Below are 27,048 nucleotides of genomic sequence, written 5' to 3' on the forward strand. Positions count from 1 at the left end.
TAGTATATATATGCAAAATTATATTATAATTTATAAAATAGTTTTTAAAGTCAGACATGAACATAGTTTTCTACCGGTATTTTGTTTGTACTATCAATGTCGAAGTTAGAGATTTAATTCCTCCACTCGTTTAAATTACAATCCTTTTTTTTTAAAAAAATAGTCTTTTACATTGTGTTGATAACAAAATTTAATCTTAACTATGAATCTATAATTCTCGAAAGAAATTGAACAACCACCCTACAAAATAGAAGAAAACTCGCACTGATGTGGTGCTTAGTTGCCTACACACCAACGATCAAGTTAGTTATCTCTTTAGAGAGTATACCATAAAGAGTTTATGATGTATTTCAGATATACCTCAAATGTCATGAGCTCTCTCGTTTATGTAAAAAATGAGTTTCATAACCGTTATCGCTAAGTAACTGTTCAAGTCAGTAATAAGGTGTTACCACTCGGTGTAAATTCATCAGTGATCTACCTAAATTTTACCTTCATATGGTCAGCCCTCCCTAAACTCATGATCTTCTACCACTATAGTACTTAGAGTATATGGTTGACCCTACGGGTTGGTCTCCGTTCTTAGCCAAATAAACTTGGGGCTAAACAGAATCGAACTTCAACACTCATATTCCAAATAAATATACTTTTTCACTCGTGACACATTTCCTAATTCGAATAGTTGTTTTTGTAAAAGAAAGAGTTGAATAGTTTATAATCATTTAAGAAAAAGACAAAACACGAATCTTTTATATTTTTAAAAGACAAATAATGTAATTTCCATTCAAACATATATCTTTTATTAAATTGTGTGTCATGTTTTATGTATGTGGTCTAGATCACAACCACATACGAAAGAATATATCACTTTATCAAGTAATTATTTTGACTCAAATACTTACACTAAGACAAAAGAACATGATTAACCATTCAAACATATCTTCATCATTAAATCGTAACATAAAAGAAAAAATCTAATTTAGATCGATTATAGCTCCTATCTATCGTAGAATTTGAAACATAGTTAAATTCACACACACAATGATTCATACCCTTAACTTAATGATTTTACAATAATATATATAGTATTGATGAGAAGAAGTCATATATTTTATAAAGCAACAATTAAATATAGAAATGTAAGCAAAATATTGGGTGAGAATAGACTTCACTTGAATGGTTGTATTTAAAAAAAACTAATTGGTGTGATTGAAAAAACATTAAAGAATTGAAGGATATTGTATTTGTGGTTTAAGTGTTAAGTCAACAAGAAGCCTTTTATATAAAGCAACTTTGAACATATGAAAGGTAGATTAGATATGCTTGAATTTAATTAATGTGAAAGTTCTTTTATTAAAAGTAAAAAAAACAATAAAAAATAACAATATAATAACAAACTGCCCTTAATTAAGGAATCTATAGATTAATTAAAGAATATATAAATGCTTGAATGATAGTAGTAATTAGGCATATATTTGGCTTTACCAACTTCTTCTATTACAAGATTAGGACATCACATGCTTTAATTGATTAGGAAAAAAATGTTTTCTAAAAAAATCATTTTTATTTAAACTATTGAACATTTTAATTTTTGCAAAATGATTATTTTTCAAAATTAAACACCAAAAAAATTAAACCAAATATGCTTTTATATTCATCTATAAACTTGGGGTGTGTTAACTTTCAATTGTGTGTCTAATAGGTTCCTAAACTTTAAAAGTTGTCTAATAATTTCTCTCCGTATCGTTTTGAATTTTGTGTTTAATATATTTATTTGACGTGTTCGATATTTTTTAAAATTGTGTGAATATGTTAGAAAAAAAATTGGAAGCTTAGAATTTCATTGGACATACAATTCAAACTTGTGTTTAGTGGATTGATTAATTTTAAAATTTGTTCTTTTAGTATATCAAAGATCTCTTAAGTTGGCGGTTTGGAACCTAGTAGACATTTTTAAAATTTATAGATGGTTCGATGAGATTTTTGAAGAAAATTAAGTCATTGAATGAACTTACTTTCTATTTGTATTGATTATGGTATAGTATAATGAGTAATTTCTAGTAAACAACTAATGCTTTTTCCTTGAAAACAAACTTGTAGGCACCTTACTCTTGAAGGTAGATTTGACTCAAAAGGTTTTCAATTTGTTTTCAAATCTATAGTTTTTAAGTTCATAAGTTATATGATTTTCAAGATTTTAGAAGAGTTATGTATTTCAGATCTTCAAAGCTTCGTAACTTTAATTTTTGAGTGTTTGAAGCTTTAGGAGAGTTATATTTTCCAAGTTGTAATATTTGAAGCTTCGAATTTTTTGAGCTTCAAGGCTTCAACCTCCCCAATACAAAAAGGCAATGCATCTAATTAAAGAGGTTTTTCATGAGTCGGGTCTTAGTCTTGATTAAAATTGAGTGTGGCCGAGTCTTTTCTTTGGACAAAAGAAGTAGGTTGGACTTTGGACTCGAACGACTTTAATTACTCGACCCAATTCAATATATATAATTTCAAACTCAATTAGATATCTAGTCAAATTTATCCATCGCAGCCCAAGCTTAATGATCATTTAATTTGATTGGCCAAGTAATTAAATTGCCAAAAAGTAGGCATGTGATTAGTTTACCGATTAATTTATCTTCAAATTTTGACATCCTGACAACAATCATTTTTAATTAATCCTATTTAATAAAATTCGACATTTGTCGTTATGACATGACATATTTTGATCAAAAAAGTTCTCACTCAAAAGAGACAAGCACGGATTTATAAGTTGAAAAATTAATCTTATAAGTTGTAAATTGACTATCATTTTATCGTATCAAATTATTACAAGTAGAAAAATATTAATATTATACAGAATATTTTTCTTCTAAAAAAAATCATGACCAAATTTAGATTGATTTTCGAAGGGTTGAATTTAAAAAATATATATAAATATCAAAATATTAAACTTGAGAAGTCAATCATAATTTTCCATTTTATTAAAGTTTCATAGAGAGAGTAGTTTAGATTAATCAATAGTAAACATAATTAAATTAAAGATAATAAAAAACCATTTGAAACAAAGACAACTTAATCAATCCTTCATTGAAAAGGTTGGTTTTGGATGTGGATCAAACCACAATAGTCCAAAGCTTATTGGTGTGGTGACTTTGCAATATACCTCTAAATACCAAATAATATTTCTATTATTGAGATTATTCTATCACAATGAATAAAGTTAAGACAATGACACTTATTTTATTTGGTAGACTTTGACAGTATCTTTCGGTTCTATATATTTATTCATCTTCTTTTAAGTCCTTCACAGTAGTGTTGTGTGCTGCAATATTCCTAATATTTATTCTGATTAAGGGCAATTATTGAAATACATACATATATGTATATAGACATATATATACATAATCGAATATTTAACCTCAAAAGTTGATAATAATTACATTTGATATGGTCATTAAGAACAAAAAGAAAATAAGATTTAAAATATCAATGACACTTTTGCAGTGAGGGACTAATTTTATAGTGTATTGGATGTTGATGTTCATGAATATTTATTCAAATTATGATGTTTTTTATATACACGATAAAATATAAATTTAGTATTTGAGATTTAAGGTTGATGTCTACATAATCATCGAAGATTTTTTTTAATTATGGATCTCGCTTTAACTTGAAATCAACGAAGGGTTAACTAGAATATTAAATACTAATGTGAATGTTGATTATTTTGATGATGTGTTAATTGTATTTAGTTGCTTCAAAAATCAATTACAAAATTAATCTAAGGAAAGTTAAAACGATATGATTAAAACACAAGATCAACATGTACATCAAACAAGAGAGCTTACCTCTAACCATAATTGGGATGATATGGATGATCTTTATGTAAAGTGAGAGATTCAATTCTTTATCACCACATTTGTGGTACTCAAAATAGGGGGAAAATGGTTTAATCAACATACCATTGTTTCACGTTATAATGCAACAAATAAACATCAACCATATGTATCTACATTGACAACTTTGTTGCTAAATTTTTTGTATAACATCATTTTCGATTCAGCCTCGTGACAACGTCCAACGAAATATATAATATCATTTGTACTCATATTTGCAACTTTCTTGCTGATTGTTTGTTTATATAACATCATTTTCGATTCATTTTTCTGAATATTTTACCGTCCATAGTTTACATCAAAATACCCACCTTAGTAACTTCATTTTCGATTCAGAATATTTTACCATCGTACACACATTAGTGACTTTGTAGCTAATTTTTTTTATACATCGTCATTTTCGATTCACACTCATGTCAACATTGAATCCAGGAAGATTTGTAAGAAAAGTGATGTGTGAATGAAAATTTAAAACTGTGCCGGCCACTATGAAAGGGAAAAGAAGTGATATGCGAAGGAAAACAAAAGAGGAGACTATTCAATAAACTGGGACCAAGAAAAAAAACTACAAAATATTAATAAGCCACGTGAGAGTGAGTTCCTTTGTAAATAAAACTCGAACAATATAAGATGAAGATCATAATGTACCTATGCCTACTAGCCGTAAATGGAAGAAAAAGAAAAGGTTTGGCCAAGAACCACCACCCCACCAATTGCCTCCAAATTAAGAAGATTGAACAAAACTTGACAGAATGTTTTTCTTTAGGTTGAATTCGTCTGCTTTTGCTGGGCTCACGGACTGCATTCGATGAAAAAAATGATAAAATAAGAAATAAATGAAGTTGTCAGCTTTCATTTTATTATCTTATTAAGAGAATTAAGATATATGAATGATATTAATGCATATAAACTTGTTTACAAAAAATTTTCTAAATGCTTACACAAGTTCCCTGCAAAAGTGTACTAAAAGAAAAACCACATAACAGGAGGGATCAAGTCTCATTCGAATCCCTTTCCATCGCCTCGAAAAAACCCTACTATTCCTTTCACCCACAAAACCCATACGAAAGAAAACATACACCCCCACAACCATATAAACTTCTCATTATATGTTTTTCAAATCTAAGCAACAAAACCCAATTAATTATTAATTAATCCCATGATAGCAAATATAAACATGACATGATAGCAAATATAAACTTCTCATTATTAATTAATCCCAATTAATTACCGGTTACTATAAGTAAAACATGACATGATAGTTTCTGAAACAAAAACTCCGAACAGGGCATTGTTATTTCATGCAAGAAGAAAAAAACATCAAAAGATCGGCAAAAAGTAAAACTTAGACTAACCTTCTCGAGTATACGCTTGATCCTCTCAATCTCAGACTTGGCATAATCACCACCTTTCTCCATACATTTTTTAGCAGATTTCACGTATATCTTTCCGTGCCTGCAGAAAAGTAATTAATAACTATGACAATATTTTCTACATAATCCTGCAATTAATTCCTGGATATGCATTAAATATAGTTTTTTTTCATAAGACGTTGTCAGGCAAACTACAAACAATGTGAAGCATCTTGAATCACTACAAAAGTTGTTCTTAAGAAACTGAATGACAAAATCAAATAAAGAATTCTGTACCTTGCAGCTGATCCACTGAGCTTTCCAGCTTCTTCTTCTATCTTGGCAAAAATATTCTTTTTCTCTTCATTGGTAGCAGCTACAAACTCTTTCACCAATGATTCTAAACTAGCAACTAAACCAGCCTACAAGAGAACACAAAATTGAACAGACCATAAAAGAAGAGTAGAATATAAAATCAGAACATTGTTGGTTGCTAACTTTTACTGTAAGCTGTCCCTTTGCGTCACGATTGGTCCCACTTTTTTCGTTAATGAAACTAACAAAGTCATCAACATCTCTGCCACCGTCATAGTCTTCACCATCTTTGTTGCCTTTTGGGAAGAATTTTAACGTAGGGAAGCCACTTATGCCATACCTGTAATATAATAGGATACGGCCCTTTAACATTAACTTTGGAGAAAACACTAAAAGGATCAACCCAACTGCAAAATTATATGCTTGTAAACTTACTTTTCAGCTAGATCCCTGTATTTGTCAGCATCTAAGTTAGCAATTACTACATCTTCTTCCAATTTAAATGCTGTAGCCACCTTTTCATAAATCTATACAGGGAAAAATATAGAATGATATTAAATTGTTTGTTATTCATGATAATTTACCTGCAAAAGCATAAGAAGAAAGCTACTTACAGGAGCAAGGTTCTTGCAGTGGCCACACCTGGAATATAGAGTTTAATCAGATACTTCGAAATCAATACTGAAATTACATGAGAAAAGGACAAAGAAAGTAAAATACCAGGGTGCATAAAACTCAACCAGCACATCCTTGCTTGAATCTAGAACGACCTCGTTAAAATTATCAGCAGAAAGCACTACCACGCTGGATGGAATTGATGCTATCTTCACATTTGTTCCTAGAAGAACAGTAGACAAGTAAATCCGAAAGCCCATCAGCAAGGATACGGATACAGATGACCACAGCAACGCATCATTTTTAAAAATTTAAGGATAGGACACATTTATTAGAATTACAACATATATTAATTAAAATATGTATCATTTTTAAACAAGAAGGAACCACGAAACTTCTTTATTTATATGCTTAAAAAATTAGTTTGATGTATTTTGCTCTCAAAATTTATTAGTATGGTCAATATGTGCCGAGTTTGTAACAAGTGTTTGATGCACGTCTACAAATGCTGGTCCTCTGTTTAGACTTTGTACAACTAGTGTCTAATATATTTCTTGCACTAACAGGTCTCCGGTAGGTGTTCAATAAGTGTCGATGTGTCCAAGCATCTAACAAGTGTCAAATACAGACACACTAATCAAACTAAAGTGTTCGTGCTTCTTCGGTATCAAAAGGTGGGACTTCCTAGATACCGCTTCTTGCAACTTCAATTGGCAATTATAGTTCAGAGAGTTACATCTGGGAGCAAAGTTATTGTGCTAATGCTTTAAGTGCCTCTAAATAACTTTATGGCATGCAAGACATGCACAAGTGATAGATTAAGAAAAGGGATACAAAGAGAGTAACCATATACGATCTCAGAATATTAAGGGGCATTGTTCACACTTCACCCTATATGGCAAAGAGTGACAGGCGAGAAGAATGACTCAACAGCATTGACATGGAGAATTTCGTCTAATTCAAACCAAGCAAGTTGTATTTAAAAAAATTTAGCACGTTAAAATAAAATGAGTTTACAGGTATTAACAACTACCTCCTTCACTGTTCACAAACTCGGCAAGAGCTTCTGCTGTACGCTGACCTTCATATCTATATTAGAGATTGCAAACCGAAGTTTATCAGTATATTAAACAGCCAGTATTCTGCTAAAAAAATAACGTGATGCAATAAGCCTCCTCATTATCATTTATCAAATAGCTTTTCTTTACTTTTTCGGTTCAAGTGATCCCTTAGGAAACCATTGAATTGTCGGGTACCCAGAGACCCCATATTTGCTACATACGCCCTTGTGCTCATCACAGTCGACCTAAACAATATGATTAAGAATTTCCATATTAAATATCAGCAATAGAAATCCATTAAAAATAAATAAATAAATAAAAATGTCAGTGATAATGTATATAATCCAACGAATATTGATATAATCGATATAGAACCACGGTGAAGAACTGACCTTTCCGATCAAAACAGATTTTGCCTTCTTAAAGCTGCCTCCAAGCTTTTCATACTCTGGTGCAAGCTTCTTACAGTGTCCACACCTATTATCATTACAGGGTAAAGATTCAGTATTCATATGGTTCGGGAATAAACAGCAAACAATTGGAAATATCCCCAGATGACTACAGATATTCCCCAAGCAGGAAATATTTTCACCAACACGATCATTCCAATCAAAACTAATCTCTTTTAATAAAAACTACAGCAAAAGTAAATCAATAAAATTGGCGGATCAATCCCCAGACTCCTCACAGCATACAGATCTATTCCTAGTCCATGATGACTAAAACTACGTACTCAACAGAGTCAACAGTGAGTAGCTAAAATACAAATGACCGACAAGACATATGAAAAACCTCTCAATATACATTTAAAAAATATCCCCTAAATAAGACAAGAACATTTCCAGTATCGATCATTCACGATTCCACTTTGTATTCTCCTCCACTTAAGGCAAGTAGATAGATTGACTACAAATTTCTAACAGAAACATACGGATCCAAACCAAGCAATCGCACGTAAAAACACAACTTAGAATCGATAGATTTCACAAACTCTACAATTTCAAATCACAAGAAGACGGATCACCATGGAGCGTAGAACTCAACGAGAGCTCCTTTATCTTGGCCAACTTCTTTCTCGAAATTCTCCTCCGTCAACACTACGACATCGTCGGCCACTGCCGAAGACAGAAACAAGGCCAATGCGGCGACAGCGAACCAGATCTGATGCTTCGCCATTTTTACGATACTTCAGAGCTTCGAGGGAAAAATCGGAACTAAATGTTGTAAATATCGGGAAATCGGCGGCCGATTGAAGCAGGTAAAGTTTGACTAAGAAATACTAGTCTGCGGAACCGACTTATTCTCACCCTATGATATACCATTGAACTGTTGCTTTGTTCCGAATCTTCCGATGGCGTAAGCTGATTGGATAGTTTCGTGGATATACGATTCCTTATTGTGGGGAATTCTTCACTTGATTTTCGCCTAAAGTATTGACGTGTTTTCTTGACGTGGCGAACTGTGAGAGGTTAGAGTACGTTGAGATCCAGATTCGGATTTCCTGAGTACGCTTTTTTGTTGTAATTCATTGGGCCTTGGGTTGGAAACCAGAATCGTGGACCTTCAGCCCATCTGATCCCGGCCCAATTTAGACCTTTGTTGTTTACATCGCTCACGGTTTGGTCCGACCCGACTTTGAACAAACCAGTGGTCGAACTAAATAGCCCAAAACTTTAAAATGCTTGAACCGAACATCCTCTATTTTGGTTTTTTAATCCAACAAATGGCTTGTAAGAATAACCCAACATCCCGGGTTGGTTTGATTTGGTTAGAATTAGGTTTTCGTTTTGATAAGGGATGTAAAGACACATGGTGTGAAGATTTCTAGCATTTTATGTTGCATGAAGTCAGACGTTGAAGAGAGTCTCTTAAATTATTAACTGACTTAAAAATTTAACATTGTAGGTGGATGCTAATTTAATGTAATACCCAATACTTTTTTGTTACTGGGTTTAAATATCAATCGAACGCAATGAACAAAACATGTTTAAATGTGTTTTATACTATATATTTATAAATCATAAAACTAATCTTACTTATCCACTAAAATATAGTTGACGACAAGCTATTATTCGTTTATTTATAAATACATTTTACATTTATAAATTTGGTTAATTTATAATTTTAGCCTTGAAGAAAATTATAGTTTAGTCTATAATTTGATAAAAAGTTGACATCCTTTATAAATAATACATACGAGTGAGACTATATAACATGATTTTATCAAACCAAAATGACTTAATTATAGTTATAAGCGGTAGAGATTAAAATTTATTTAAAAAAAAACCATATAAATCACTTTGTTTATTTAATCTATCTTATTATATAATTGATAATAAGCCGTGTAATCCACATTACATTAAAAAAACTATAACACGATATATTATGTTTTAAAATGGTTTTATATAATTTTGTTTTCTAGAATGAATTTTTCGGATAAAAAAACTTAAGAATAACAAAATTCAAAAACAATTTTCAAAAACAAAATCCACACTATCTAGCAAACACCATAAGGGAGTCTCAAAACATAAACAATAATTGATTTTGTGTTATGGTTTTAAACAGTAATATTAACATGGTTTGTTTTTTTTCCTTTTTAGACTTTCATATAATTTTATTTTTCTTCTATTGACATAAGAAAAGACCACAATATTCTTCCCATAGGTCAGGGGCAAAAGTAAAGTTTTACGTGGCATAATATGATTGGCCCATATTCATCAGGCTCGCATTTGATTGGTCCGTTCGTAAGAAGAACACGTCGCCAAGCGTAGTGAGTGGGCTAAGTCATTCATTTGGTTTCTTCATATTTTTGTTCCCGTGGAATCGATTCGACGACCAAATTCAGGCGACTGCTCCGGTCCTCAATTCTACGCCCAAAAATTTCAAACAGAAGAAGAGAGGTTTCAAGAAGCAAGTTCTTGTAATCTTCTTGAAAAACCGAGTAACGTGCTTCATTGATCTGTGATCGAATCCAACCATTTATTTTCTGAGAGATCCAATCCGATTCCCCCGTTTGTGTTTCGTCCACCATTTCTCACTTTCCCAGATGGCGCACCGAAGAACGAAGCTCCTCTTCGTTGTTTGTGCCCTCTGCTACGTTATTTCCGCCATTGCGGGGTATTATTCTTGAATTACCCTACATTCTCTTTGTAGCTTCACTGCAATGGCCATTTCATCTCACCCTTTTCTTTGTTCTTGGTAATCAGGAAGAGCTATTACGATATACTGCAAGTGCAGAAGGGTGCGTCGGAAGACCAGATCAAAAGGGCTTATAGGAAGCTTGCTTTGAAGTATCATCCTGATAAGAATCAGGGAAACGAGGAAGCCAATAGAAGATTTGCGGAGATTAGCAATGGTAATTTTGTTCATTGATTTTCGAGATTGCGACATTATTTTTCAGCTTCTGGATTTATTAATTTCGTTGTATGATTTAGCTTATGAGGTTCTATCGGACGGGGAGAAGAGAAACATTTATGATAGGTACGGAGAGGAGGGTCTGAAACAGCATGCTGCAAGTGGAGGTAGAGGTGGAGGGATGAACATTCAGGATATTTTTAGCCAGTAAGTTAATTTCTTCTTGCAATATTCAGGATATAATCGTTACAGATTTTAGTCTTTATATTATTAATGAAGCGCATTGTTGTTACTCGGTAGTTGGTAATTGGTATAAGCTGTATTTATTAACAAGGATACCTACTGTTGATTTAGTTATGATCTTCCCATCTATAATTTATCCAAGTTAGTTTAGATATGCACTCCCATTTTTTGTTTAGAACATTGGGAGTCGTCTAAAAGTTTGAATATGAATTTGAGAATTTGTGTGACTGCTCTACTGAAGGTTTTTTGGCGGAGGAGGTGGTATGGAAGAGGAAGAAAAAATTCCAAAAGGTGACGATGTAATCGTGGAATTGGATGCGTCATTAGAAGATCTCTACATGGGTGGTTCACTGAGGGTAAGACGCTTTTCTATTGCATTTTATTTGTCATAGTTGTTTGCTATTTCCCGGGGTACGAGTTTGGTTTAGTTGTATTTTTTCGTAAAACTTTGGTGTCTAATCAACGAGAAAGAAGAATGGTGTAATGGGGAGGCAGATAACCTCAAAATCTAGCCACTGTGAGTTACAAGAAGTTACAATAACTATCCTAGTGGCTACAATGTCAAAGGAGTCCTTATCCTGAGGAAGTTCAAATCTGTTCCATGGACTCTTCTGTTAGAAGGCTTCACATCCCTTACTGGTATCCACGCCTTTCTTCCCACAAGTGTGTATTTGTTAACCTGAAGTTGATACGATGGATCTCCTTTTCCTAAGTTGTCATTTCACTTTAAAAGTATTGGAGTATAATTATTGGCATGTTTCATGAATGGGTTGGGTTAAAATGCCTTGAAGGACTTGCATTTCTCCTTGTTTTGTCCATGTAGTCATTACTTGATGGATAAATCGAAGACCGTGCTTAATGCCTTGAGAGCCATTTTTTGGAAGCATGGTTGGAGATGAAAAATATCAGGGCCTCTTAGGAGAGGAAAAAGATGTAGGAATTATATGATAAGAATTGTGTTTTCTTATTCTTTGGGCCGTTTGCAATTGTCTTTCCTTGTTTTGTATCTATCGGAGAGGACTTTTGTCATTCCTTACGCTTGAACTTTTTGCCTTGTATTTTCATTTGATTAAGAAATTGTTTCCTGTTGAAGAGTTGACTTATTTTAGAGAACTGTTTTCATAATTCAGCTCAACTAGGATAAAGTTTGTATTATTGAACTTGAAGTCTGTACTTTAGTTGAAGTATTTGTTTCCTCCGTTGACCATTTAAACCAAAGTTATCAATATCCCAATGTGGCTTTTGTTCTCTTTCTTATTCCTCAGAACAGATTTGATCCACCGAAACTGTTTCTTGTTTTTTAATTTCAACTTTGAAAATTATTGACCAACAGTCTTCTGCATCTTCATTCTACCATTTTAGTGGCGGCATCTCATTTTTTTTAACTTTTTTATTTCATAACTGTTTAGATCTTTCTCCTGGTAGAGACTGCGTTTTTTTCCCTAAATTTCTGCTTCATCAAGTTTCCAGAATGTCAAATTTTCTAATAGCTGTTATCAACATTGGATTTCAGGTATGGAGGGAGAAAAACATATTAAAGCCAGCACCTGGTAAGAGGCGGTGTAATTGTAGAAATGAAGTCTACCACAAGCAGATTGGTCCTGGAATGTTCCAACAGATGACAGAACAAGTATGTGTACTTGTTTAATTACATTTGTTATAAAGACAACGACGCTTATTTACAGATTCAACCTTTTCTTACACTCAGACATTTCCTCTTATGTGAGTGGTGGTTTTTGAAGTTACTGAATGTTTTATTTGTTCTCTTTCAGGTGTGTGAGCAATGCCCCAATGTTAAATTTGAAAGAGAAGGATATTTTGTTACTGTTGATATTGAGAAAGGCATGCAAGATGGCCAAGTAAGAAATTCCAATCTTCATCTAGATCGTTCAATGGAGTGTGCTAATGATTTCGTACTAGAGGCAGAATGCTACAAATAAGTTATTGGAAGTTATAGTGTTTTCTAAAGAAGTGATTCTATGACATTGAATTCTTAAATTTGAGACATCTGTAGTGACAATCGTAGTTGGTCAAGTGATTTATATATGTGATTATCACCTTTTTTTTAACAAAGATTTTTGGTATTTGCAGGAGGTCACTTTCTATGAAGATGGTGAACCAATGATAGATGGAGAAGCTGGAGATCTTAGAGTTAGTGTTTTTCCTATTATTTAACTTGTCCTTTTGTGATTGTTTTTGCTAAAAGTTCTGAAAATCCTTACTTTATGTTTAACAGTTCCGCATCCACACTGCACCACATGACGTTTTCAGAAGGGATGGCAACGACTTGCATGCTACCATCACCATTACCCTGGTAACTCAATTTACTGTTGTTAATAGTGTCCCCGTGCAATACTTTATTTTTAACGACTAACCAATGGGATTATTTGCCTTTGTGAACTGCTTTGAGCTGTTGATTATGCACGTCAGTTTTTGTACCTTGTAAATGCACAGCCCTTTTTTCATGGGTGAAATTTATGTTTGGCGGTTTAATTTTGGTTTTAACTTATAATAATTTTATAGCACTTAACCGCCCTGTTGCTATTAAACTTTATATTATCTGGACGCTTGCTACTGAGTATGGTTTTCGAGACCTGGATACGCATCCTTCTTACAAATAAAAAGTGTCAATCTTTTTAATATGGTTAAGATAAACTCTATTTAGGATGCCCGACTTTGCTGAATCTTTATCTCATTTTTTATCCCATCAATCAGACTAGTTAGATCTTTCATTAGCATCTTCTTGAATTTCAAAGTTAATGTATCGAACCATTTCAATCTATTAGGTACAAGCCCTTGTTGGTTTCGAGAAAAGTCTCAAACACCTCGACGAACATTTAGTAGAAATCGGAACAAAGGTGAGCCAGAGAATTCATACCATTTATAGCATTATAGATCAATACACTTGTACACCTTAAAATAACTTATGTGGCTCTGATTATTGTTTAATATTAGGGAATTACAAAACCCAAGGAAGTAAGGAAGTTCAAAGGAGAAGGAATGCCATTGCATTTCAGCACAAAGAAAGGAGATCTTTATGTCACATATGAGGTCCTATTTCCCACGTCGCTAACAGAGGACCAGAAGGCAAGCATCCAGAAAATTCTGGGTTAGTTATTAATAGGTTCATATAGATTTTGCATCTTTTTCTTTTTGTTGTGCTCAAAGATGTATACTCCGTTGTAGTAGAGGCTGTAGCATGTGAAAGGATGGTTACAAAAATTTGGTATCTCTGAGCTCTGCAGAAGTTTTGATTGATTTGTTTAACAGTGTTATCTAAATGATATTGATCTTCAATATTGTTAGATATTGTTAAATGTTGATATGCCTATTTTAGGTAGATTTTAAGATTAAGAAATTTTTTCCTCTGGTAGAGGATTTGAGATTGATCTGTCACATCTTCCTTTCGTGAAAACAAATTATTATCTGATACTTTAATAATTCTTAACACTGTTAGCTAAAAGTTGATGTGGTTGCATAGTGTTTTCCTTATCTTGTGGAGGTGATCAAAATAGGCCAAGAATAAGGATTTTTTTTTTTATATTCTCAATAATAACAATTTGGTAATCAAAGTTCTTTTTTTTTCTTTGGAAAATAAAACTTTCTTTGAAAAAGTAAGGACTATATCTTTATACCTACATTTGGGGTTTTTTTTTTTTTTTTGAAAAAGCTAATATTTAAAATTCTAAATAAATTGTACTTTTTCGTTTGCCAGATTTTAGGTCAAAAGGTAATAGATTAGTGAAAATAACAAAGTAGCTTCTATGGATTACTTTTGAGATTATTTACTTGTATTATGCAATTATACCGATGAATTGAAGGTGTTCAATTCAATTACTATTATTGTCGATATTGTTTTGACTCTCAGAGGTAGAGATATTGGTAACAATGACAATAACTTTTTACAAAATTCATAATCGTAAGGATATAAGATAAAAACAATCTAATTATAATTTTGATTGAACTTATTTCCATAGATTTTCAATATAGTTTGGTACTGAGCACAACAAATGAAAGTTTGATGTCAACAATTTCAATACTAAATTGTCTTCCTATTAAAAAAAAATTAATCTTTATTACTATTATTATTATTTTTAATTGAAATTATCTTTAATTTCTTAAACTATTATTTTCAATCTTTTAAAAGAATGTGGAATTATCAAAAAAAAAAAAAAAAAAAAAAAAACTATCGAATTGTGGGAACAGCCTCAATTAAATTTATGCCCAAACTTTGAAACGTTCTGGAAAAGACAGACCTCAAATTCAATTACATAGGTTAGTTATGTGGTATTTTTGGCAGTTAATATGACAATTTTTTTACATTATAACTTCTCTTTAATATAGTTTTACAGGGTCTTCCATCATAGAGGTAAAAGAGGTTGCCCATCTCCATGATTGTTGTAGTGTAACAAAATAGTTCCATGGATGCCAAGCCCACGTAAAAATGATGAACATTTTAATAGCTTTTTAAGATTACAATGTCAAAAACAATATACCTCGAATAATAAAAATAGATCAGGTTTCAATGCCAAAAAAATGTGTGAATTTAATTCACCAAATTTAAAATGATACGATCTTCAGATTTTTAAAGATTTCAGAGTTATAACAAACCTATTTACACAAACTCAAAAGTTCAAAAACTTACTAAATACTTTTAACAATTTACGGACACCATGTACACAAGAGTAACTTATACTATTTGAAAAGACATTCTAAGAAACAATCAGATTTGATCTCAATTAGATAGCCACATAAGTTGTTTGCTCCAAGATAGGCCCCAGTACGAAAACTCTTAACATATTGAATGAAGCAATATACTAAGGCTACAAACGTTTAAAAGAGGCGTTCATTTCATTAATTCCAAAAGGGGTGCGTGTACAATAGGGAGCCCCCACCCTTTATACGTATAAGTTGCCATTAAGCAGGTACATTAATTGCCATTAAGCAGAAAAAAACAAAATATACCTTGTTAACGCTAATTGCTTTGCTTTGCCCTGTCTAAAAAGGATGACAAAGACAGAGAGTTCTAAGACCCGTCGCGTGACTTTTAATATCGCAAGGAACCATAATGAGACATACTTTGTCTGTACAGCAACAATGACATATGACCTCCAAAATATCTTCCAATGATTACTAATCCATCTTGTCTTCCTCTTCAAAAGCCTTTTTCAGCTTATCTTCATCTATCTCAAAAGCTCTCCTTGCCTGTTTCAGCTCTTCGTTCATCGACAACAGTTCAGTTGAACGGTTCAGTTTGCGTGGGTCCTAAAATGTGGAAAATCATATAGGTTTAGAAGTTTTGACATCAAATCTTTAGTTAAATGATTGTAGCAGGGCGCTTTAGGCAACCTAATGTTAGTTCAAAATAATGGAGCTGATCTGTTTATGCAATCAGTAAATCCCCAAAATCACATTTGGAAGGAAGATTATAACAAAAGCTGATATAGAAGAAATTTATGCTTACAAAATGCTGTAAGAAAAATTTAATATGTCAATTTCTAAAGATTAAGGATGCCTTGTAGTTGTTTCATAGCCAAATAACGAGAGAACTTAAGTTCATTCATTGATAAGGAAACATACAGACAGAAACTATGTCATACAGTAATATACCTTTCGCATTAAATACAAAAAGTCTTCCACTGATAGCTTTCCTCTCTTTGATCCAATTTCCTGGGCTTTATACACCTAAAAAGAATATATATTTCAGATAATCCTAACCATACGACATTGATTTAGCAAGGGATGCTTATGATAATTACACAGAAATTCTTACCAGTTCAGTGATGTACTCCACAACTATGTCCTCCATAAGTGCTACGGATTCTGGAAGGGGCTGCAGTGCAGCAAACAAAAACTCATTAATAGATATTTTTTATTTATAAATGAGAACAAGAACACAAAGACTAGAATTTTTCCACGCTTGCATTGTACTTCTGAGCTGCTGAGAACATATGAGTAAAGAGAGAGGCAGCCAATAAAATTCTTGACATGGCTCTTACTTAACATTAACACTCGTAAAACCCAGCCATTATACAGACCTTCAGGATTTCAAAACCATTATTCTATTCTGTCATTCACGGGATGGAAATTTGAGCTCAATTTTAGAAAATACAAGGAATATTGATTACTTCTTTTCAATCTTCTTCAGGCGGACAACATTTTACTTAAGGGATGGGGTGGCAGCTTAAATTAAAATTTAACGTATCAGAAATCATGGAGATGTCTGATCCTATGATGAGTTTATGAGCAACTGATTATTGCAAATATCTTCAAAGAAAAGCTAAACAATCAAAATTTCATCTACTAAACGATATTCACTCTCAAAGCTCTCTCGACAAAACATACAAAGCCATGGAAGAGGAAGATCAGAAAAACCCAGAAAAGCATCAAAAAGAAATTTTCATGTTTGAATTTCCATGGAAACATACATAAGAATCCTTTCTATACAAATTAGAACAAAAGTAATATAAGATAATTTCACTTACATTAGGGTCATCTCCAAAACCATACATCATGTGCTGCACTGAAAAGAGGAAGGATCACATAATTGTATTTCAACATGTACTTGAGATGAAGAAGAAGAAGAATAAGAAAAAAAACGGAAGAAAAGGGAAATCAGTTACATTCTTTCTGAAAAACCCCTCTTTTGCGCTTAAAAGAGGTTTCAGAGGGCTGAGACGATCCAGTTCTTTGCTTTGAGGACGACCCAGCAGATGAATTATTCATCTTTACTATCTTCCCACAATAATGAAAACGAAAATAATCTAAATGTGAAGGTAAAATAATCAAATTAAACAATATCAAACATCTAGAATCATCGAACCACAAAATTGAAATTCTCAAATGGGAACTCTATCAGTAAAACTCTGATGGAAAGAAGATAACCCTAATGACAATATCAAGCAAACATTGAAACAGAAAGGGGGAATTCCAAACATGGAGCCTAGGGAAAGTGAAATAAAATTGAGATAATCAAGTCCAACTAATCGTATAATCTATGGACAAAAAACAGGCCAAAAAAGAGAAAAGAAAGGGAGTAGTTTAAAACAGCTAAGCAAGGGGGCATGATTCTCACCGGAGATGGAGAATTGGAGCAGTAAGCAAGAAGACAATGGAAAGAACAAGTATGAAGAAATCTACAAAATAGAAAAAAAAGTTCTAGAGAACTTCTGAATCAAAAGCAAGGCCCAAAAAGAGAACAAAAGAAAAAAGAATTAGAAGTTGTATCCAAAGGTACTTTATTAAAAAAAAAAAGCAAAAATAGAACATAACCACTTGCCATTCCAATTTCAGAATACAGTAACTAGGAAGCAACAAGGTTACCAAGCAACTCAATTACAGACTAGGATTTATGACTTCGTGCAATCAAGAATCCGGCTCCAATCATGGTAACAGTAAGTCGTTAAAAAAAGAGTAACTAACTAGTTGACTAAGCATCCAGATTAAAGAATCATGCTTGACTCAAGTCTCTAAACATTAAAACCTGCCGACAACTAAAAAATTAATACCACCAAAGGAAGTTGTATTCAAAGGTACTTTATTCAAAACAAGCAAAAATAGAACATAACCACTTGCCAAGGTTAAAACGTAAATGGTCCGACTCCTACTATTATCATAAACATCTACTAGAATGAATATAAACGACTTCCTTGATAGCAAATAACAAACTCAAACAAACAAATTCTCCTAATAACCAACAAGCGAAGATCAGAAGTAAGGAGAAGAAGAGGGTAACAGAAAGTCGTTAAAGGATTGGCAAAAGAGTGCCTGATGGATTGCATAATGTTTGTGAATGGTAGAATGAAGATGGATGAGGGTGCAAATAAGAGAATCAAGATTCCATATCAGGCAACATGGCTTTTTGCAATATCTAGATTAAAGAAATTGGCTTCAACGACAACAACTCAAGTGAAAAAAGCTGAAGATTCTTCTAACAACAGCAGTGAGAGGAATGGAAACATCATAATCAGAACAACCATGAGTATATAAACAATTCATATCAGGTACCCAACTTAGTAATATTATATATAAATCTCCTATTTCATGGGGGGACTTTTCTATAGACAAAAAGCCTATATATAAATCGGAACAACCATGACTATATAAACAATTTAAATGTGTTAGGAGTTCCTTCTCCATCCGCCCTTCAAAGAAAAATGGGGTTTTTATGGTTTGGCGAGATGTGGGATGTAGGAATCCATATCGATTAACAAAGTCATTACCCCTATGATGAGTTTCTATTATCTCTAGTGTTGCCTTGTTTGTTGTCATTTATTTGCTTTCTTAGGTTATATATGATTAGTTTTTATCACAAGTTAAACACATATAAAATTAATACGTCTTTTTAGTACCTATAAGAATAGAAAACTTATTCCATGAAAATAGTAGGATGATTATACTCAGCCAAGTTACTCTTTTAATTAACTTTATTATACTCAATGTGAGCACCCTCACATATTACAAAGAGTGAGAAAGAGAAAAAACCGAGAGTGAGTTTGAGAGAGGAGATCAAGAAAGTGATAATTTTATGCGGACAGTGTAAGTAAAAAGAAAAAAGAAAATCTAAATTCCAAAAAGAGTGGGTCACAACACATTTCATTTTCTCCCTAAATTTTGGGTCATCCATATAATAGATCCATTTAGGAATAAGATGCGAGACAGAAGATCGAGGTTGAAAATGAAGAAGGGATGTTATATATATGCATGCAAGAGAGAGAATAGAAGAATGTGTAAAAAGATAAAAGATGATGATCATTTGTTATGTTGGTCTTTTGACTTTCCTTAATGTAGAAGCTCCAAACTGCTCTGTTTTCGTCCATGTCTTTCACTCAATGATGATGTTTCTAGTTTTTATCAAGGCAGAATTTTAGTGCAGAGGAATACGATTTTATTACTGAATCTAGACATCACTAAACTGAGTAACTTCAATTTGAATATTATTGTGGCGATGCAGGTAGCCATTGGTAGTTTGTTGAACTAATCTTAATGGGTAGCCATGACGCTAGACAACCACTGAAACCAACATCATCTAATACTCTAGAAACAAGGTAATAGATATTCCTAAAAGCAATATACGATTGAAACGCACCAAGTTTCAGAAGAGTAGCCTTAGTTTTAATAATATACCTGGCAAAATTAGGACAACGTTTTCCTCTTCATATAAATGCATATTATCACATAAATTTCTATGACTAATCGATGGCAAAACAGAACAAAGTAAATGAGATATATTTCAAACAGAAAAAATAGCTCCAAACGCTTGGGAGGCCAATACACAAACATTGTAGACAGTAAATTCAATATACTGTCAAAGAATAAACTTCAACTAATTAATTCTTTGTTCTTTATGTTACTTACCGGAAATGACGACGATGAGAGCTCAAATGAAGCCGAGAGAAAGCCGTCTGAAATAAACAACTGTACACATACAACTGAACAAGTCTGAGAGATGAAGCCGAAAAATAGAGAAATAGAGAAATAGAGAAAAGTTACTTACCGGCGGCCGGGAGTGACTACGAAAGAGTCAGCAGTAGCTTCTCCTTAGATGTTGAAGTGACGTCGTCGTCGGTTGAACGGCAGCCGAGAGAGGGAAGGTATGGCGTCGTCGATCGTGAGAGGGGCGAGGGTTTGGTTCGGCAGTCGAGAGAGGGAATTTTCGTGAGTAAAGTCATTTTTTATTTTGTATCAATTAATTATTGATTTTGACATCATTTTTATAAAATAATTCAATAGATTAAATACACTTTAATTTTAAAAAAATGTCATTGGACCCTCTCATGCAGAAACGTGAATTAATCACTAATTAATACATTAATCACTAACTTTGACTTAAATTTCTTATTTCTTCAAACTTCGATTTTACTTAAATCACTTTACATATCGCCATCAATCTTTTTCTAATGATGTGTTTAACACTTTAATAGCCCAAAAACATTGAAAAGGAAAATAATATATTAATAAACCAACCAATTTGGTTGATAAAATATTTATGAAAGTCACCTCAAGTATTATTGGATTAAAATATCATTTTAATCAATAGTTTATAGTTTATTTAATCATGGTTAATGTATATTTTAGTTTGCAATAATAATAATAATCTTAATGCAAATAGATAAAACAAAAATTAAGATTTATTAAAATTTTGAAAACTTACCTTTGCATTGATACGCAACAACAAAATTTAGCTTTTAGTAGCGAAACTTAGCGACGATTAATTGTAAATTGTGTTAAATTCAATTTAAAAATTTAAAAATCTCTAATTTCAATTTTTTCAAAATTTTCATATTATATATATATTAATCTATAAGCAAATTTGGAATGATCTTGAATTTAGAATTATGAAATAAAATGACTCGTAATTAATATGTTAATTATTAGGGATTGCGTATTAACAATTAGCATGCAAATATATTTTGTGAAAGAAATTCTAACTAAATGAAACCTAATGTTGACAATTAATTAAATTAGTTAACCCATTAGCTTCAACTTCAACTATAGTTCATCAATAAATGATATTTAGATATTTAAAATAAAAGGAAAGACTAAGGGGCAGCTAACTAAATCTAACCTAAACATTTTTCTCTATATATATAAAAAAAAATGGATAACAATCTAACCTAAACATTGGCAGTTAGTTATTTCTCTATTTGAGTAGAGATTTACAATTTACTATTTATGTAGCATTTATTATTGCTTATTAAATATTACTATACAAAATAAATATGCTAACCAGTTGTATTTACCTAACAACTATAAATCAAGCGTATTAAATTTGAACATCATCACAAAAATTAATACTTCAATTGTATATTTTTGTAATTTTCGATCAAAACAAATAACGAATAAATCAATCATCTTGTGCTCAAATGTTTTCAACATGTGTTTTGTTTCATTTTCATTTTTAATGTAAGCATACGTTTACGGACCTTTTTATATTTTTTATTTTTGTATATAGATATATATATTTGAAGACTTTTAAGATGGCAAGGAATCCTTAAAAGAAAATAGACGAAGATTTTAAAAAATAAATAGTAATAATCATAGTTTATTGTAATTAGAAAAAAAACTATTTAGTTGTAAATATATTATATAATAATAATTAGTAAAGATGTAGATAAATACTTTCTAAAATATTTGATAAAGTCGTAGGTAAGATTTTCGTCGAGTAAGGAAGAATGAATTTTTTTCAAAATTCAAAATGAACTAAGATTCTAATCTCATCATCATCTATTAAAATTCAAAGCAGACCATTTCTAAATTTCTAAAAAAATAACTTAGAAACAATGACCAAAAATTGAATAAAGTAGAAACTAAAATAACGACAATACATTATCCATTCAAAAAATTGAAGCAAAACCCTATTTTGAAAAGAAAAAGAGAGAAATCCTCCCGTCTAACTAAAAATCTGACGGCTGTTAAGCATGGCACGTGGGAAATCAGACGGTGTACGCGTCAAACAAAACGGGCGAGTACAAATTTGTCGGTACTCGCAGACGGGTAGGAGGACGATCATCATGAAAAGTCGTGTAATTCCGTAAGATAGGAACGTAGATTTTGCGGACACGTCAGGGATCTATGTTCTTATGTGGCATGTGATACTCACGCGTCTGCTGACGTGGCTGAATCAGGATAGCTTTCCGGAAACTTTTGAAAGCAAACAGATGCCATGTTCGCCCACGCGCTTATTGAAAACGGCGTCGTTTTTGGGTTTCTTAAGAGGAATAGGAAAGGGAAAACGAAAAATCGGGGAAGGTAGGTGACCTGTTTGGATACGGAAATAGGATGAACCTCGTCTTGGCGAAGTCTATAAGAGCACAGTTCCCTGATTTCTCTCTCAACCTCTCTCTCTCTCTAAATTTCTGTTTACGTATTTCTCGTCGGACTTCAACAAGACAACCCAAATTCAAAGATCGTGGTCATCGTCGGTGTCTTTTTTATAGGCTAATTCTCGCGTGAATCTCGTTTTTATAAAGTATCGGAATCTGATTCTGATTTGTCATCGATTGATTAATTGTTGGAAACAGAGTATTTCTATTGGAATTAGAGGAAGAAGTGAGAATGATTGATAGTTTTTGTTTGAATCCTGGAATCCATGGGATTACTTCTTCTTTATCACTGAATGCAGCTCTTGATGTTCGCGTAAATCCGTCTCAAGTTACTACAGCCGTTCGGTCTTCGTCGTCGTCGGTGGTTGAGAAATCCTCGAAAACGATAACTCCGTCTCCGTCGTCTTCTTCGTCTTCTTCGTCTTCATCGTTTCTGAAGTTTTCTTTGAAGTATCCATTGCAATCTCTGTGGAGTCGGGGTGGTGAAAATGGGAATTCCAGGCGTGGTGGTTTGGCGCTTGACGACGCCGTTTTGGTGGAGAGAGAGGATGATCGGAGAGTTGTTCGTGAGGAGGAAAGTGAAAATGTAGCTACGGGATCGGAGTGGAGAAGTGGAAACTGGGTGATGAAGATTTTGCGGGTTAGATCTCTATGGAAAGAGGAGGAGAAGCAGGGAATTGGTGAAGATGAGCTTGGAAATGAGAGGGAAGAAGACCGTGTAGTGGAAGATCGAGAAACTTGTTGTGAGGACGAAGAGTTTTGTGATGCTTGTAAAATCGTTGAGGAAGAAGATGAAAAGGAGATTGAATTTGATAAACATTCGTTTTCAAGATTGCTTCGACGGGTTTCCTTGGCTGAAGCGAGGTTATATGCTCAAATGTCGTATTTAGGATGTCTTGCATACTCCATTTCCGAAATTAAGGTACAAATTTTGATTCAACGACGACAATTTTGTAATTTGTTTCATAAATTAGAGAACCCCATGTTAAGATCTGTATGCTAATCAAGAAAATCTGGGTGGCTCTCGACAATAGATTGCTTCATTCTCCAGTGAAAATTTATAATTGTAAGAATTAAGAAACGATCTGGAATGCTCCTGCTCTGTTGCTTTGCTTGTTTTAGCTTCATTTAATTACATGTTCTTGAGCTTGAGCTATAGCTTGATAAACTGAAGTTTTGGTTCTTTTGTTGAAGATTCTTATTAATCTGATTTTTTTTTTTTTTTTGGTTAATTCAGCCAAAGAATCTGCTGAGATATTATGGTCTACGTTATATAACATCTTCAATAGAAAAGAGGGAATTAGCTTTGAAAACTGAGAAAACCCAAGAGCCAGATGAATCTAGAGAGGCTGAAAAGGAAATAGACAATGATGTTGATTGTGAAGAAGGGCAGAAAAAGGATGGAATAAGTGCATCTACTGCTTATGAGATTGCTGCCTCTGCTGCTTCTTATTTGCATTCTCGTACCGTAAAAATACTACCGTTCAGATCTTCTAAAACTGAGGATTCACTTGAAGCAGGTCAGAACAATGGCGATATGATGAACTCAGACATGGTTTCTTTGATGGCAACCACAGATTCGGTTACCGCTGTTGTTGCTGCAAAGGAGGAAGTAAAGCAGGCTGTTGCAGACAATTTGAATTCAACTCGGTCCTCACCGTGCGAATGGTATGTTTGTGATGATGTTGAGAGCAGCACAAGATTCTTTGTTATTCAGGTACATTTCCCTTCCCTCTTGCCAGAAAAAGAATAAATTGAAGAGTAGCTTAGGTTGAGATTACGTGATGCTTGCTTGCATTTGATCGATTTTAAAGATCTTTTGTTCTATTTGGATCGGTCCTTTGGAATGTTAATCTGATGCTAAAACAGTATAGAAATACTATAACTAACACCTGTTTGACCATTTGTTTGTACTTGGCCTAATTTAATGAACTCTCTCATTGTTGCAGGGATCTGAATCACTGGCATCTTGGCAAGCAAATTTGCTTTTTGAACCAATCGATTTCGAGGTACAACTTCTTTCTTCAAACTTTTTTAAATCAATTGCTTTAGTTCGCTTACAAGTTGCCATAAACGTTTTAGAAATGATGAATCTTTAAATATGCAACAAACTGATGTATGTGTATAAATGTCTTGTTATACAGGGACTAGGAGTCCTTGTCCACAGAGGAATCTACGAGGCTGCTAAAGGAATGTATGAACAGATGTTGCCCGATGTCCTTGAACACCTAAAATCCCACGGTGACCGTGCAACCTTTCGATTTACTGGACATTCTCTCGGGGGAAGTTTGGCACTGCTTGTAAATCTCATGCTCTTGATAAGAAATGAGGTTCCGGTTTCTTCCTTGCTTCCTGTCATTACATTTGGTGCACCATCCATAATGTGTGGAGGCGACCGCTTACTTCGTAAACTTGGTTTACCTCGGAACCATCTTCAAGCTGTTACATTACATAGAGACATAGTTCCACGAGCCTTCTCGTGCCAGTATCCGAACCACGTAGCAGAACTTCTTAAAGCGGTCAATGGGAACTTCAGGAATCATCCATGTTTAAGGAACCAGGTGAGCTTCAAATCTTATAACGATCAAACAGATTTTTCTATGTGACAAATGCATGTTTAAGTGTCATATTCTAACTATTATGAACTATATTAACTGCAGAAATTGTTGTATGCTCCTATGGGCGAGCTTCTAATTCTTCAGCCCGATGAGAAATTCTCTCCAAGCCATGATCTCCTTCCTTCAGGTAGTGGCCTATACCTACTAAACTGTCCACAATCTGATGCCAATGATGCAGAGAAGGAACTCCGAGCAGCACAGATGGTATTCTTAAACACGCCTCATCCGCTCGAGACGCTTAGCGATCGTTCCGCTTATGGTTCAGGTGGAACAATCCAAAGAGATCACGACATGAATTCATACCTGAAATCAGTCCGAGGAGTGATTCGTCAAGAACTAAACCGTATAAGGAAAGCAAGGAGACAACATCGACGAAAGGTCTGGTGGGCTCTCGTGGCTCCAGGAAAAGTTGATTTAGGAATCGTAGTCGGACGACCCTCCATTTCAATCAATCTCGGGCAGGACCAGTTCAACTTCTCTGGGATCCTTCAAACAGGAAGAGAGTCGTTGAGACGGTTCAGCCGACTCGTTGCTTCACAACATATGAATCTGCTTGTGGTGCTGTTACTCCCTGCCAGATTGCTATTCTTTGAAGTCAACAGGGTGGTTGGTTAAGACTTACAAATCAAAAGATTATGTTCTTGTTTCTTCATCTAGTTTCTTGTCATTTTTTTTTGGTGGAGCTGGATGAATGGCCTATTTGTACAAATGGAGGGTTCAATTGGTTGGCCAAACACTTTAGAAGATTCTTTATTCATTGGTTCCAAAACATAGCAACATTAACTTATATGTTGCTAATTTAATGAAATGAAGCAAACATCATTTGTCAAAGTCAAATGTTATATAAAGAAATGTAAAGTTCTTATACATTGTCAAGGTGTTGTTGGAAGTTCTTCTCTGCCTTCAAGAAACAGTTGCTTGTACACTACTATTGTCTTTTGTTTCCTTCTAAATCTTCATTGATAACGATCATTTGAACAATTACTACACGCTTTTGTATTCTTCAATTGGATTCTAGTTTCTGTATTTGTCAATAAGAAATTGTGGATCAAATTTGATAATTATACAAAGATCAACTAAGAAAAGACATTTTCGTCTTACTCTATGGGCAGCAGCTTTAGTATCTCGTGATTAACATTTTTTATACCTTACAAAAATCAACTAAAATTAACAATACATCTCAGAAAAATTAACTTCCAATATGGAGTGAACAAATGATAAAAAGAAAAAGAGAACATATGTATTTGTTTAATTATTTTGGAAGGCCGCCGACCAACCATCCTTCAAAAAACAATCTGTCTACACGTTTTTATGTTACAAAGTCTACGTGTTCAGCACGTGGCTAACGACATGTAGAAGTCAGTCCAAGTTATCTGAATCCGACGTGTCGGAAAACAATATTCACTTCTTTTTTTTCTTTTTCCCTTTTATTTTCTTGTCTTCAATTATGAAAATTTCATTTCCAGACAAAAAAAAAAAAAAAAAAAAAAAAAAGCTCATTTTCTTTTCCTTTTCGTTCCTATCCATCCAACAAGGAAGTTCTCAATTTTTATTTCATATTTACAAACTTATTTATTTGTAAAATTTATATTATTTTAGATGAACTTCAAAAAATTAAGTTTATAAACGACGTACTACATCATTGTGAAGATAATTAGATGATTGTTTTCACATTAATGTGAAGTATCCAAAAAAATTGATGAACCGCAACGGTACGATCGTGATTAATCAATTATTGTTAGTAGATTTTTAGTAGTTAGGGCTTTCAAGTAGGC

The 27,048-nt window shown here is 33.2% G+C and overlaps 4 protein-coding genes across 19 annotated transcripts; 2 read left to right on the plus strand and 2 right to left on the minus strand.

Moving 5' to 3' along the window:
- Positions 1 to 4,400: 4,400 nt before the first annotated feature.
- Positions 4,401 to 8,597, minus strand: LOC103492772 (probable protein disulfide-isomerase A6). Its single transcript, XM_008453284.3, has 11 exons — positions 8,258 to 8,597; positions 7,626 to 7,710; positions 7,381 to 7,478; positions 7,206 to 7,261; positions 6,278 to 6,395; positions 6,172 to 6,199; positions 5,993 to 6,084; positions 5,741 to 5,897; positions 5,540 to 5,664; positions 5,246 to 5,345; positions 4,401 to 4,689 (listed from the first exon to the last, which is right to left on the minus strand). The coding sequence occupies exons 1-11, from the start codon at positions 8,407 to 8,409 to the stop codon at positions 4,615 to 4,617; spliced, it is 1,086 nt and encodes a 361-aa protein (XP_008451506.2). The 5' UTR covers positions 8,410 to 8,597; the 3' UTR covers positions 4,401 to 4,614.
- Positions 8,598 to 10,010: 1,413 nt separating this feature from the next.
- LOC103492771 (dnaJ protein ERDJ3B) lies at positions 10,011 to 14,147 on the plus strand. The gene is made up of 10 exons (XM_008453283.2): positions 10,011 to 10,350; positions 10,440 to 10,588; positions 10,668 to 10,794; positions 11,072 to 11,186; positions 12,344 to 12,460; positions 12,603 to 12,689; positions 12,922 to 12,981; positions 13,067 to 13,144; positions 13,617 to 13,688; positions 13,786 to 14,147. The coding sequence occupies exons 1-10, from the start codon at positions 10,280 to 10,282 to the stop codon at positions 13,942 to 13,944; spliced, it is 1,035 nt and encodes a 344-aa protein (XP_008451505.1). The 5' UTR covers positions 10,011 to 10,279; the 3' UTR covers positions 13,945 to 14,147.
- Positions 14,148 to 15,662: 1,515 nt separating this feature from the next.
- On the minus strand, positions 15,663 to 20,511 carry LOC103492769 (transcription initiation factor TFIID subunit 13). Of its 16 annotated transcripts, none has more exons than XM_051087570.1 (8): positions 20,327 to 20,511; positions 20,188 to 20,247; positions 17,906 to 17,988; positions 17,454 to 17,565; positions 17,316 to 17,353; positions 16,604 to 16,663; positions 16,441 to 16,515; positions 15,663 to 16,095 (listed from the first exon to the last, which is right to left on the minus strand). In XM_051087570.1, exons 4-8 carry the CDS (start codon positions 17,554 to 17,556, stop codon positions 15,964 to 15,966), a joined length of 408 nt encoding a protein of 135 aa, XP_050943527.1. In that variant the 5' UTR covers positions 17,557 to 17,565; positions 17,906 to 17,988; positions 20,188 to 20,247; positions 20,327 to 20,511; the 3' UTR covers positions 15,663 to 15,963. The 16 variants fall into 16 exon arrangements, with proteins under 16 accessions (XP_050943527.1, XP_016901115.1, XP_008451501.1 ...); XM_017045626.2 differs by having other exon boundaries at positions 17,454 to 17,561; positions 17,906 to 17,966; positions 20,327 to 20,506; XM_008453279.3 differs by having other exon boundaries at positions 17,906 to 17,966; positions 20,327 to 20,506.
- A 2,079-nt stretch (positions 20,512 to 22,590) lies between these two features.
- LOC103492768 (phospholipase A1 PLIP2, chloroplastic) lies at positions 22,591 to 26,149 on the plus strand. Its single transcript, XM_008453274.3, has 5 exons — positions 22,591 to 23,577; positions 23,893 to 24,372; positions 24,605 to 24,664; positions 24,800 to 25,216; positions 25,316 to 26,149. Exons 1-5 carry the CDS (start codon positions 22,888 to 22,890, stop codon positions 25,886 to 25,888), a joined length of 2,220 nt encoding a protein of 739 aa, XP_008451496.2. The 5' UTR covers positions 22,591 to 22,887; the 3' UTR covers positions 25,889 to 26,149.
- The last annotated feature ends 899 nt before the right edge of the window (positions 26,150 to 27,048 follow it).

Source organism: Cucumis melo, chromosome 1 (assembly GCF_025177605.1).
Source record: "Cucumis melo cultivar AY chromosome 1, USDA_Cmelo_AY_1.0, whole genome shotgun sequence".
Lineage (NCBI taxonomy): Eukaryota > Viridiplantae > Streptophyta > Magnoliopsida > Cucurbitales > Cucurbitaceae > Cucumis > Cucumis melo.